This window comes from Chrysochloris asiatica, unplaced genomic scaffold (genome assembly GCF_000296735.1).
Source record: "Chrysochloris asiatica unplaced genomic scaffold, ChrAsi1.0 scaffold00179, whole genome shotgun sequence".
NCBI classification, from domain to species: Eukaryota; Metazoa; Chordata; class Mammalia; order Afrosoricida; family Chrysochloridae; genus Chrysochloris; species Chrysochloris asiatica.
In genome coordinates, this window is record NW_006408697.1 from 2,936,081 (window position 1) to 2,949,521 (window position 13,441).

Below are 13,441 nucleotides of genomic sequence, written 5' to 3' on the forward strand. Positions count from 1 at the left end.
GCCCAGGATCGGACATTGTTTCATTCTGCTGTGCATGGGGTCGCTATGAGTCGGTTCTGACTCGATGGCACCTGACAACAACAACAAAGGGGTCATGGTTAGGTACAGGCTGCTAACCAAAAGCCACAAAGTTTTAGTCTACCCAGAAGCACCTTGGAAGAAAGGCCTGACGGTCTACTTCCAAAAAATTAGCCACTGAAAACTCGAGCGGAATTCTAGGACACATGTAAGGTTGCCACGGGTGGGCATCCACGCCACTGGATGCTGGCAGAGGGTTGGGACTCTCCTGACAAGCGACAGGCTATAAACATTTAATAGCTACCTCACTGAACAACTTGCAAAGCGGTCTATTTTTGCTTTAAATCTACATTTTATTACTAGCTATTTTAAATACATCTTTTTGACATATCTGACAATGCAAAATGAGCAGGATGTGATTAATACTGAATCCGAAGTTATGAGTAAATATATAGATTTTGCTTGCATAATGGTTCCATTTGATGGTGAAGCTGATTTTATGAGGGTGAGTCAAAAAGTATTGCTACTAGGGTTCCAGTTCATACATGCATGGGTTTATTCCAAATAAACGTGTTTAAACATGTCTCTGATCCATGGATGGCTCTAGGCAAGTTCCCTCAGTAATACACTTGTCTGTGTCTTAGGTGCAGTCAAGGGAAAAAAGTGGTTTAGAGGTCAGAATACCAAATTTTTAACAAACTCCACTGGACAGCTTCCCAAACCATTGAAGTAGTTTGTAATAAATTTATGGGAATGCTGCCCCACATAAAACAAGTTTTTAAATGGGTCGGTTGTTTTTAAGGACAATCAAGAATACCTCAAAGATGAATTCAAAGCAGAGAGGTAAACTCAGTAAACTGAGTTATTGTTGTCAAGCGCTGTCGAGGTCAATTCCGACCCATAGCGACCCTGTATAGGGTTTCCAAGGAGCGACTGATGAGCTTGAACTCTTTTGGGATTTCAAAGGGGCTGTCTTGGCAGATTTTCTGAAAGGACACAGACTGATCACTAGGGCTTTTTAGGAAGAAGTTTTAAGAAAATGAAAAGCTGCACTTGTCAGAAACGTCCAGGAAGTGGTCCTGAGGAGTATCAACAATATACCTGTGCAGTCTGCCAGGACAGCAACCTTATCCCATCCACCCTACAACCCTGGTCTTGCCCCTTCAGACTTCTTTTTGTCTGAAGGGGCAAGAATATTTCAAAGAAACACAATTTGAACCCCTTAAGGATGTCAAAACTGTTGTTTTGATGTGTAAATTGAAAAACACAAAATTTTTCAGGAAAGAATTGTTAAGTGCTATCGAGTTGGTACTGATCCATAGCACAGGGTTTCCGAGAAACAACTGGTGAGCTTGAACCACCAATTTTTCAGTCTGGTGCATTAACCCACAGTGCCACACCAATTGGTTCTGACTCTTGGCAACTGTGTTTCCAAGGAGTGGCTGGTGGGTTTGAACTGCCAACCTTGTCGTTAGCAGTTCAGCGCTTATCCGACAGCACTAGATGGAAACACTGCCTTCAGAAATGTATAAACCTACATGTTGGATGTGTCAAGAAACAATGGCTGCACATTTTTAGATTCCTGTTGAATAAAAATTTCTATGATGTTGTAGCAATATCTTTGGGTGTATCCGTGGAGTCGGTTCCGACTCATAGCGACCCTGTACAGGGTTTCCAAGGCTGTAAATCTTTACGGGAGCAGAAAGCCTCATCTTTCTCCCATGGAACAGCTGGTAGTTTCAAACTGCTGACCTTGCGGTTCACAGCCCAATTCTTAACCACTAAGCTACCAGAGCTTTCTGGTGTACTCTAGCAAACATTATTATGTTTATTTATTTTAATCAGAGATTTATGCAAAATCTCTCCAAACTGAACAAATGCTTTAATTTTCTAAACTGTTGCCAAAAGATTCCCTTTCATAGCTAAAATGTTGTGCAGTATTATTGTATCCAATTTTAAGTTCAAATATCAGGGGCTGTTGTGGTTGTTAAGTGCCGTCGAGTCAATTCCAACTCATAGTGACCCTGTATAAGGCTTCTGAAGAGTGGCTGGTGAGCTTGAACCATCAACCTTGCGGTTCAAACCATCGTTCAAATCTACCTGTCTTTCCAGTATATTATCTCAGAGCGCCGCAGAGCCCAGCTGATTTTTATTTATTACCTGAGATTCCTTTCAGGAGTGAAGCACCTGCCTTATATAAAAGATGTAAAAAGAAATACTAAATGAAATTTTAAAAAAAGGTAACAAAGTACTCTCTTTGTCAAACACCATTCCCATCACTCTATCTTCTCGATCACTGAATTTTGTATTTCTTTTAAAAACACTTAAGCAAACGACATTTTTGATCATGCACAGATTATAAGAGCATTTGAAAAAGGAAGGCTGTACATACGTCATGAAGGTAATCACCACGTACTACGAAGTACTTGAGAGCAACTAAACAGTGACACGACAGACAGACAGACAGACAGACAGACAGACAGACAGACAAAGCACGTTGTCCCAGTTTGTTTTCTTCCTAGTTGCGGGAGTGCCACTGACCATGAAGGGTCTGGGGGTGATGACTGTTTGGGGCCATCAACGATTTCAGACTTTATGTTGTTGAAATCTTTAACAACACTTAAGAGTGAGAATAATGTTCAGTTCAAAATGGCACAAATCCATTCTGATTGGAGCCTTCACTCCTATGTGAACCAAGAAAATACTTTCTCCCCGATTCCAGATTGAGATATTAAATAAAAACATGTGCAAAACCAAAAATCCACCACCAAATTTGAGCCTACCCCTCCACAAAACCACCTGCTTAGGGGAGAAAAAAAATGTCCTCTGTTCCATGTCCTTATTCTCAACTCATAAAAAGGAACAGATGAGCATTTGTCCTTGATCTGGGGTAGTTTCAATGTCCGAAGAGGCCAGCAGCGGCAAGAGGAGTGCTCTAAAAGTGCTGGGGGTGGTCCCTGCGGCCTCTCTTGGGCCATTCCTCGTCCACCCACCTCCTCAGGACCTTCTCCACGTCGGCCCGATGGTAGAGCCTGCAGAGGTCCATGAGCTGCTTTACTGTCCTCTGACTGTTCCGCAGCAAGAACTCCAAGGTGGGGCTCTGGGGCCTCTGCTCCAGGAAACACAGTTCGTCGTAGGACATGCCCCATTTGCTGGCAAAATTCCTCCAGTTCTTTACTGTCGGGTGACATGGATCCAGCTTTATCCTGATGACATCTAACACATCCTGGTCATTGAGCAAGTCACTTATGGTGGGGGCCTGGAGTGAGCATGAGGAACACATACAATTTTCTTTACAGGATGTGTCCTGGGTTAAATCTGCAGGGTGAAACAACACATTCCGACATGTTAACAAGAGGCTTTACTATGCCTTTGTTTCTCATCACCTTTTTCTCCACACCAAACCTGCTGCCATCATGCCATTGGTTCCAATTCATGCAGTGATCCACAGGGGCTTTTTTGGCCATCCTCTTTACAAAGGCAGAACACCAAGCCTTTGGTGGTACTGTTGGGTGGGCTCACATTGCTAACCTTTAGGTCAGTTGTTGTTAAGTGCCGCTGAGTTGGTTTCAACTCATAGCGACCCTGTATAGGGTTTCTGAGGCGTAGCTGGTGGGTTTGTAGTGGCGCACAAGTCATCTGTGCCATCCGGGGACCTGAGTGGTCAATAGCATCAGTGCAAACCAAACATTGCGCTGCTGTGTGTCATCTACTGACACTATCCAACATAGCAGAACGGCCCGGAGGCTTTCCTAGGCTGTCGTTTTTATAGGAGAAGCTCAGACCCCAGACCTTCTGGGTTAACAGTCAAAGGCTTCACCACTGTGTCACCAGAACTCCTTAATAGAACATAGTATGTCTTAGAGAGAATCATCTCAGAAAGCTCATTTGTATAGACTCACGCAATAATCTATTAGGCTTAATAGTCCTCGATGAGTGGTTTTGCTGTAATCCCCGGTGAATTTTTATAAAGCCTGTTTCACTTTCTTCCTGAGGCTCTGTGTGCCTGACAGTGTGCATTGGTGGGAATGCTGCTTAGAGGTGAGGGCATCTGGGGACAGGTAACCAGTCTAGGGGGGTCAGATGCACCCTCCCCTCTTACCCCCCAGCCCAGCCCTAGTCCCAGCGAACAGCCAGGGCCACCAAGTAACCAGCCCGTACTTGCAGAAGCTCCAGCCCTTACCCTCTCTTCCTGTTTCAAGTCCAGCCTACCAGCTTTTTAACACCAAGCACAGCATGTCAAAGTGTAAAGCACTTCAGAGTTCTTTAAAAGGATCTTAAAAATACACACACCAAAAAACTGAAAATGAGTGAGAAATGATAATGCCAAGAAACTTGCTTTTTAGATTTATGGCCACCTTATTATTCCTTTGCCTTTATCTGTTTTCTTCACCCATGAGGTGTTACCTTTGAAGTCAGGCCAACACCCAGAGGTCTGTGTGACAGGTTAGAGAGCAGGCCTGAGGATGAGCTGGGGGCCCTGGAAGCCCCAGTCCAGTGGGAGGTCAGCTTCTTAAACCCAAGCATCTTTTTGCCCCATTTTATTAGTGGAGGATAAAGTCAGTAGGTTAGAGGTGTTGGCAAGTAACTCACAGCACATTATGAAGTTGTGACTGAAAAACATGGCAATTTGAATATCCTACATTCTGCAACAATCCTGAGTCTAGGCACCTGGGACCTTGGATTTTAACAGATCACTGGCCTGCCAAATCCTAGGGAAGGCTCTGCGACTTTTCACTACCCAAACCACAACTTCTGCAGTCAGCAGATTCCCACTCCACGGGACAGAGCTGCTCCCCGGGGTTTTCTATAGGAGCAGCCTGCCAGGTGCATTCACACAGCCGACCTTTTGTTTGGCAGCTAAGCACTTAACCTCGGTGCCACCAGAACTCTTCGATGGAGTCTTTGTTGTTGTTGTTGTTGTTGTTATGTGCTGTGGAGTCAGTTCTGACTCATAGCGACCCTGTACAGGGTTTCCAAACAGGAGCAGAAAGCCTCATCTTTCTCCCGTGGAACAGCTGGTAGTTTCAAACTGCTGATCCTGAGGTTAGCAGCCCGATTCGAACCACTACGCTACCAGAGCTCCTTGAGCTCTTCAATGGAGTTCTGGGCTTCCCAATTTAGGGAAGTAAAGAATTTGGAAAGAGGAGTAAATGGTGACCAAAAGGTTGAGAACCAGCAACTTTAAGGCAAGTCCAAATTAAGGATAAAACAAAAGCTGTGCGAATTAGGCTTCTCAGTGGAGTAAACTGAGGAGTCCTGGTGTGGCCTGTAAGATAAACACTGGACTGCTAACTGCAGGGTTGGTGGTTCAAACCCACCAGCCACTCCTCTGAAACCCTAAACAGGGTCGCTGTGAGTCGGAACCGACTCCACGGCACTTACCAACAACCAAGCAGAGTGATGGTGCCGTATCTCACTTTTCCTTTGTGAGCACTAACCGTTAGCTTTAAAAATCTTTCTCAACTTCCTAAGATGAACAGTTATGCCTTACAGTTAGTCTCCTACCTTCATGCTTTCCTTGAATTTTCCCTGTGACCAGTGGCTTCCCCCTCTCCCTGAGCTTCCTGTACTGCACGTCTCTCCCGTACAAACCCACCTCACACTCCCATGTTCGGACAAAACTATCTTATTCTGAATCCCACATCATCAGTCAGGCATCTCCCGACTCTGCCTCATCCCCCTGATTTCTCGAAGAACAGATCCATACACTTTTACTGGAGACTAACAGGTGGGATGCAGTTTCTATGTAACGTTGTGGTTGTTAGCTGTTGTGGCATCAGCCCCGACTCGTGGTGACCCCATGCACAGCAGAATGAAACCCTGCCCAGGTCCTGGGTCATCCCCATAAGCACAAGGTTTTCACTGGCTGGCTTCACAAGCCCAAGGCAGCCTCTTCTCTCTTGGTCTAGAAGCTCCACTGAAATCTGCTGGGCATCCCAACCTCCGCCGATGACGCAGTGGCCACACATGAGGTACACTGGCCGGAATACAGTGATTTTTCAGCTACATGAGATACAGTATATCATGAAGTGAGACTGGCTGCACAGTGGGGGTATACATTTTGTTACACATCCAAAACAAGAGAGAGAGTAGAGGACATTCTGCAGTTTCCTTTGTCATCATTTAAAGGTGGGGTTAAATGAATAATGTTCCGTTAAGTGGAAAAGAAAAGAAAGATTATACATCCCAGAGTAGGTAAAGTCCAGTTTCTTTAAAAATAAATTATATGACTATTTATATCCTGGCAAATCATATGTTATACACATGCACCAAAGCATGAAGAGAAGTCTGCAAGGCTGTATAATAAAAATGTTGTCAAAGGTCTATTCTGCAGTAAGAACTCAAGTGACATTAACTTTCTATTTGATTATGGGTATTTCCTAACATTTTCTATAATTATTATGTTTGTTTGAATATTTTTTATTTTATTTATTTATTTTTTTAATGGCATAGGAAAATAAAGCAGGATTCTAAGAATTGTATATAATGGTGTCTGAAGGTTTCTTCTGTGGTCAAACCTTGGAAAAACTCAATGCTGTCAATGTTTTCTCATTTAGTGTCAGTAGGAAGAACAGCAACATTAGAGAGCCACGAAGGCACTGCTGTCTTCATTTCTTCATCAGAGGCAAATCTTTGTCCTCAAAGGGCTGCTTTCAGGGGACCAAACAGGTGCAAGTCCAAGGAAGCAAGGTCAGGACTATAGGGAGGATGCTTTAACACCTAAAAATGAAATTTCTGCAGTGTCAGCAGTGTGGCCACAGGTGCATGGATGTGCATTGTCATGCAAGATCACAATGCCCTTGGAGAGCAGTCCTCTGCATTGAATCTGACGTTTAGGCTTCACACAGTGAGTACCTCACTGTGTTGAGCATGGTGGAGCACGGTGGATTGTTAAACCTTTTTCCTGATAGTCTTCCAATATTGGTCCTTGAGAACTCCAGAAAGCTGTAAGCATCAATTTTCCAACCGACAGTTGACTCTTGAACTTTTTCTTTTTCTTGGTCAGCGATTGAGGATGTTTCTATTCCATACGCTGCTGTTTACTCTCAGGCTCGTAGTGATGAATCCAGGTCTCGTCACCAGTAACAAGTTTTTTAAGAAACTTTTACCTTCTTTCCATTATCAGTCCAAATTTTGTTTGCAGATGTCCAAATGCTTCTGTTGATGCTCTTTGGTGAGTTGTTTTGGTACCCATTTCACACAAACTTTTCAAAACCCAAGTCTGTCGTGGATTATTTCATAAGCAGAGCCATGGCTGATTTACAAATGATTTGCCACCTAATTCACCGCCACTCGTCTATTCCATGGAATCATATCACATGTACACTCCATGTTGTCATCAGCCATGTATGTCAGTTTGAATATAACTGTAATGCAGATAATTTTTGACTCACCTTTGTATATGTCTATGAATTTACTTTAAAACAAATTATGTGCCAGATGACCTACTGGTGTTTTTCTCTTGGTATGTTCAGCAACACAAATGAAAAGCTAGTAATGAGTCAACATGAACTGCCTTTTAGAATCACAAACTGCTCTTAACTTTCTAGGGTGCATGAAGTGAGGGAAACATGTTTTTTCCCAGAGACTCATTTTACTCTGCCATACTTGTTCTGCACGTAAAAGGGTAGACTAGTGGTGCCTTGTGGAAGAAACTATTGTGGGGAGAGAAATGCTTAGGACCAAGGACATTTTAATCAGAAATGTAAACAAAAGAATGAGATTAGTATTTGATTCTTCTCAAGTGACAAGCACAGGGTTGTTGTACAGTAAAAATTCACAAATTGTTTCCTTAATGAATGCACAAATGAAAGGTCTCCTTCCTTCAAAGGAAAAAAAGATAGATTTGTTATAATTCTTTGACAATGTTTTAGATCCTAAAGCGAGAATTTATAAAGGAAAAAGAACATAGCTGGCATCTGCTAACCATAAACAAATATTGGTGGAAACAGTACTTAATTAGAAATAAAAATCATTGTTGTTGTTAACTTTGATTCAGACTCATAGAGACCCTACATAGGGTTTCCGGGGAGAGGCTGGTGGGTTTGAACCACCAACCTTGTGGTTAGCAGTCCAGCATTTATTCTACAGTGCCATACCAGGATTCCAGAAATAGAAACAGAAGACTTTTTATAAATTTAGAAAATTTGGAAGACCAAATAGAAAATTTATCTTAACACACAATTTCAGATTTGGGGAGAAAAGGAGAGGGTTGTTGAAAGAAATGCTACTTATGTATAAAAGGTTCACTCAGATTTTCTAATAATTAGAGTTCTCATTTGTCATGTTTTGACATCCAACTTGTGCATTTTCCACTGAAGTACAAATGGAACATGATATTAATTATGATGACTTATCTTAGAGACCAGAACCCAGGAATATTTGCAAGTCTAGTTGGGGTACAGGCTCAAATCAAGGCAGAATTTGTCATGGGAGTAATGAGGAGATTCTCAGTGACTTCTCAAGTCGGCTCCAATTCATAGCGACCCTGTATAGGGTTTCTGAGGAGCGGCTGGTGAATTGGAATCGCCGACCTTGCAGTTCAAACAGACCTTGTGGTCCAGCACTTTATTCCACAGCGCCATACCACGACTTTACAGGACCAGAAAGCCTCCTCTTTCTCCCTCAGAGTGGCTGGTGGGTTTGCACAGCCTACCTTGTGGTTAGCAGCCCAGTGCTTACCCTACAGCACCACACAGGATAATAATGTTTGCCCACACTCAAAAGTAGAGGAGTGACGCTGTCTATGGAGCGTTGCTCTCCCTGCCCCACCCTACTAGTCCTCATCCTCTTTTCTCAAACACTTGATGGGAAAACAACAAGAATAAAAGACATATTTAAGGAAGAGTTCAGAAATCAAGTGTGTTCATCAAAAGGGTCCATCTATGTCATTGTAAGAAAGAGTTAGTGTTCTGTGGCAGCACATATAAGTCAAGTTTACAGCTGGCAGCTTATAAAATACCAGTCAGTTAACAATTAACTGTGAATTGGAACAGGATTCAGAATTCTCAAAGGTCATTATTAGTTGAGCCGAGAAAAAGGCTCTAGCCAGGATGTTGGCAGTGGATCACAGATTGACTAATGTGTCTACCTGCAGGTGAGGTGCTGTTTTATCTTGCACACTCTGGCTTTTCAGGGGTGCTTACCACACAGCTGTTGCCCTCTAATGCACTCCAGGACAAGTGTTATCTCTCATATAGTTTCTAATGATGTTCCCCAGGGTAGCTAAGTCTTGAGTTAGCTCAAAACAATTCAACAGTAAACATTTCATATTGGCAACTCTGACTATAGCAAAGTATTATGGTTACAAAATCAAATAACTTTATCCCAGTTGTCTATAAAGGATCAGATTTGGAGCCTGCGAAATGCCAGCAAGTGTGAAAGTCGAGGATAAAGCTTCTGTAATCGCACTGTAAGGGTGTAAGCACATGCCTTTTCTGTGAGTGGCTTCCAATGTGGTTTGAAACATCATACTTAAAATACCAGTTTACAGCTTTGATAAAACACAGGATAGATGTACTTATATGCTATGTGCTGGAAAGTGATGAAGAATTGTTTTTATCTACTAAGAAACTGACCCAAGGGCTTTTGGTGGGTGTTTGATCTCTTAACCAGAGTAAATCAACATGATTTCATTTTTCCTTTCAGGAGACATCAAGACCGAAGCAGCTCTGGGAACTCTATATGACAAACTGGGTGGGTTTGGGCAAGTAAATTACTTTGGCATCAATTCTGTCATCAAACAAAATTGGGGTGGTTTCTGTTGTTATCAAGTTCTTGAAGAGGACATGGGCAAAAAGAAGCAAATTCAGCACAGTAGAATTGCACGTGAATTTGAAACACGTGGTTCTGAAATAACGTGCCACACAAAAATATTAACAAGATTGACGTATGTCCCTAATGTGAAAAATGGAAAATCTTATCTTACTTTCCTTTCAGTGGAGGAAGTTAGTTCTGTATGAGGCAAGTTTTGAGTGATTCGAGGTCTTTGGAACTTCATCCTCATACAGGTGAAACCACAGAGAAGGAGCTAAAATGCTGTGTGTGCCGCATCTGCCCTTGCTAGAGGGGTGGGTAAGAAGCAGGGTCTGTTATTAAACGTTAAAAAAAAATTTTTTTTGAACAATTTATTATTGGGGTGAAAGTTCCCAGAACCCACTCATTTCCCATTTACCAATTTCTAGGCATTTTGCTTCAGGACCTAGTTTATAGTCCTCCCAACGTCACAGTGCTCTGCCTACGTCCTCCTGGGAACTGGTTTTCAGCTTCCTTATCCTTCTTTTCTGCTCCCGCTTGCCTTCTGACTTTTGTTTTGACTGTTCCTCATGGGTGGTATTCTAAGGACTGTTGTTTGGCGGAAGGGTGATTTCCTGAGTGGGTTCAGTTCCAGGTCTGAAGAGTCCATAAGGGCCACAGTCTGATAGGTTCTGCCAGTCTCTCAGACCAGTAAGTCTGCTCTTTTGTATGATTTCACATCTTACACGAATCTCCTTAGATTGTGATTCCCATCAGAGTGGTTGGTGGTGGCAGCAGGTACCATCTGACTCTTCTGGGCTCAGGCGAGTGGAGGTTGTGATTCCTGTGGTCCTTTTGTTCTTTGAACTGACTATCTCCTTGAGTCTTTTTCTTCACTCTTCTTCGTTTTGAACAGAGAGAGGCCTGCTCACAACCTTTTAAGAGCTCTATCACAGAGTAGGTGGTAGAACACTGTCCTTGTGAACTATCTTACATCAATTGTCCTTGATGTCCTCCACCCGTCACTTAGTCCCTCAAGGTGTTTGCTTAAGGCGAAGATGTCTTCGTAACTTTGCTTTTGTATGCTCTATTACATACATGAATATATCTGCAGTGTGTAAAAATACATATGAAAAAAATCCTCTGCCAAATATGGTGGTGGTGATGGTGGTGGTTATGTGCCATGGAGTCGGAACCAACTCATAGTAACCCTGTACAGGGTTTCTGAGGGTGTAAATCTTAATGGGAGCAGAAAGCCTCATCTTTCCTCCATGGAGCCGCTGATAGTTTCAAACTGTTGACCTTGAGGCTAGCAGGCCAATTCGTAACCACTACACTGCCCAATGTGTATTTTTTATATATATATATTTTAGCTTTGGTAGCGTACTGGTTACGAATCGGGTTGCTATGGGTCAGAACCAACTCGACTGCACTTAACAACAACAGTATATATATGTATATATATATATATCCCATACACCATCCAACACCTGTTTAGTTTATGTATCTATGTATCCACTTACACATTCTTGTCATTATTGCTATTGTAGGATTGCGTATGTAACTGGTGCTGTTGCTAGGTGTTGTGAAGTCTGTTCCGACTCACAGCAACAGAATGAACCACCACCTGGTCCTGCAACATCCTCTTAATTGTTCTGTTCGAGCCTATTATTGCCGCCACTGTGATGCTCCATCTCATCGAGAGTCTTCTTTCTTGTGGACCCTCCAGTTTATCAAACGTAATGTCCCTCTTGACAGTATGTCCAAAGTATGAGAGACAAAGGGACAAAGTCTTGCCATCGTGGCTTCTAAAGAGCAATCTGGCCATACTTATACTGTTTTGATTTGCATTTTGCATGTATTTGTTGGCGACATGAATGTCTTCTGCAATGAAGTGTCTACTTGTGTCCTTTGCCAATTTTTAAGTTGGAATGTTAGTCTTTTTGTTATCAATTTTTTTTATATATATGAGATACATTTTTAAATAAAAGAATGATGGTGGTGGTGGTAGGGTGCCATGGAGTCGGTTTGGACTCATGGTGACCCTGTACAGGGTTTCCGAGGCTGTAAATCTTTAGGGAGCAGAAAGCCTCATCTTTCTCCTGCAGAAAAGCTGGCAGTTTCAAACTGGTGACTGTGAGGTTAACAGTCCGACTTTTAACCACTACGCTACCAGAGCTCCTTGTATTTATGAGGTACACTGAAGAAATGAGATCTGCCAATTTCAGGAATATTTTCCATAACAAAGCCTAACTCCTTTAATGCTTTTAATTTTGAAAATCCGTATAAAAACAATGTCCTTTAACATGGTACACCGAACACTGCAGGGTTTTGTTGTTGCTGTTTTGTGGTTTTTCCTACTTTTAAAACATACAGCATCATTAAGAATCCCCAGTTCCATCCTGTGCTCTGCCTACCTGGGGACAGTCACCAGCAAGGCCCAGATTTCCAGCGGTCTCTGATTCTGGATTGTATTCTTCCCCTTTTCTTGATTTCAAGCTGTCCTCACAGCTGTCCACGTCCCTCCTGTAGTGGCCCCCTCCCCCTCCCCATACTGCTTAGTTAACTCAGCGGGAGGCTGGAGATGACACGGAAGTAACCACCCAGCTCTGAGACTCACCCAGGAAACAAGTACATCTTCTGTGAAAGGTGCCATCACTGCTCAGAAGTAGAATATTGGTGGGGGAGCACGAGCAGCACTTTGGTTTTATTTCAGTTTAAGACCCTCTCTCTTTGAGATCGCTGAAAGTCTGCCTGGGGGACAGCGAATTGGGCGTTCAATTCGTGTCTCCCAGAGGCACCCCGGCATGTGGGTGGAGGCACTGGGGCTAGTCGTGCACTGGGCTTGCCCGGACACAAGCCACCTGAGCTCTCCCTGGCGGTGGGCTGCTACAGCTGCACAGTGAGGAAGGAACAGAACTCACACAAAGCTGTCCTGAGGAATGAGTGAGCACTTAGACGCGGCTCGCTGATGATGTGAGTGCCTATCTGGTTGGTTCTGACTCGGGGAATCACAGTACACCTACTCTGTGCGGTTTGCAAGGCTGTGACCTGTCAGAAGCATGTCACCAGGCCAATCTTCTGAGGAACCTCTTGATATTGTGGTTGTGAAGTGCCGTTGAGTCGATTCCAACTCATAGTGACCCTGCCGACCTTGCAGTTCAAACTGACCTTGTGGTCCAGCGCATTATTCTGCAGCACCACACCGGACTCTGGGTGGGTTCAGACTGCCAAGCTTTCAGCTATGAGTTGGGCATGTAACTATTTGTACCACGCAGTGACTCCTTATAAGAAGCCTGGTGGTGGTGGTGGTGGTGGTGGTGTGCCGTGGAGTTGGTTCCGACCCATATCGACCCTGTACAGGGTGGTATACAATACATGCTAAACTCATACTTGCCAAAACAAAATGAAATATATCTTAGTTAACTTGCTATCATTCAAAGACCAAATAAATCTGCTTTTGATAGTTATCTATTGAAGACAAAATGCCATTAATTCACTGTCTCGCAAATTTGTTGTTAATGGAAAAACAACCACAACACAATATCCCATATGCCAGACGATAAAACCAATGCTAGAAACACTGACCCGACCAGCAGTTTCTGCTTCTGAGAGCAGGCCACTGACGGGATCACAGCAGACCACAAGATTCCTGCTATTACTGCAAAACGTTTATGCCTTGTAG

General features: G+C 43.2%; 1 protein-coding gene across 1 annotated transcript in view; it reads right to left on the reverse strand.

Moving 5' to 3' along the window:
• Nucleotides 1-2,953: 2,953 nt before the first annotated feature.
• The window catches only part of EDARADD (EDAR-associated death domain), a 95,433-nt gene continuing 84,945 nt past the window's right edge, over nt 2,954-13,441 (reverse strand). Inside the window, exon 6 of the mRNA XM_006872012.1 lies at nt 2,954-3,336. Within this exon, the coding sequence (XP_006872074.1) occupies nt 2,954-3,336 (383 nt within the window). The remainder of the gene's footprint in view (nt 3,337-13,441) is intronic.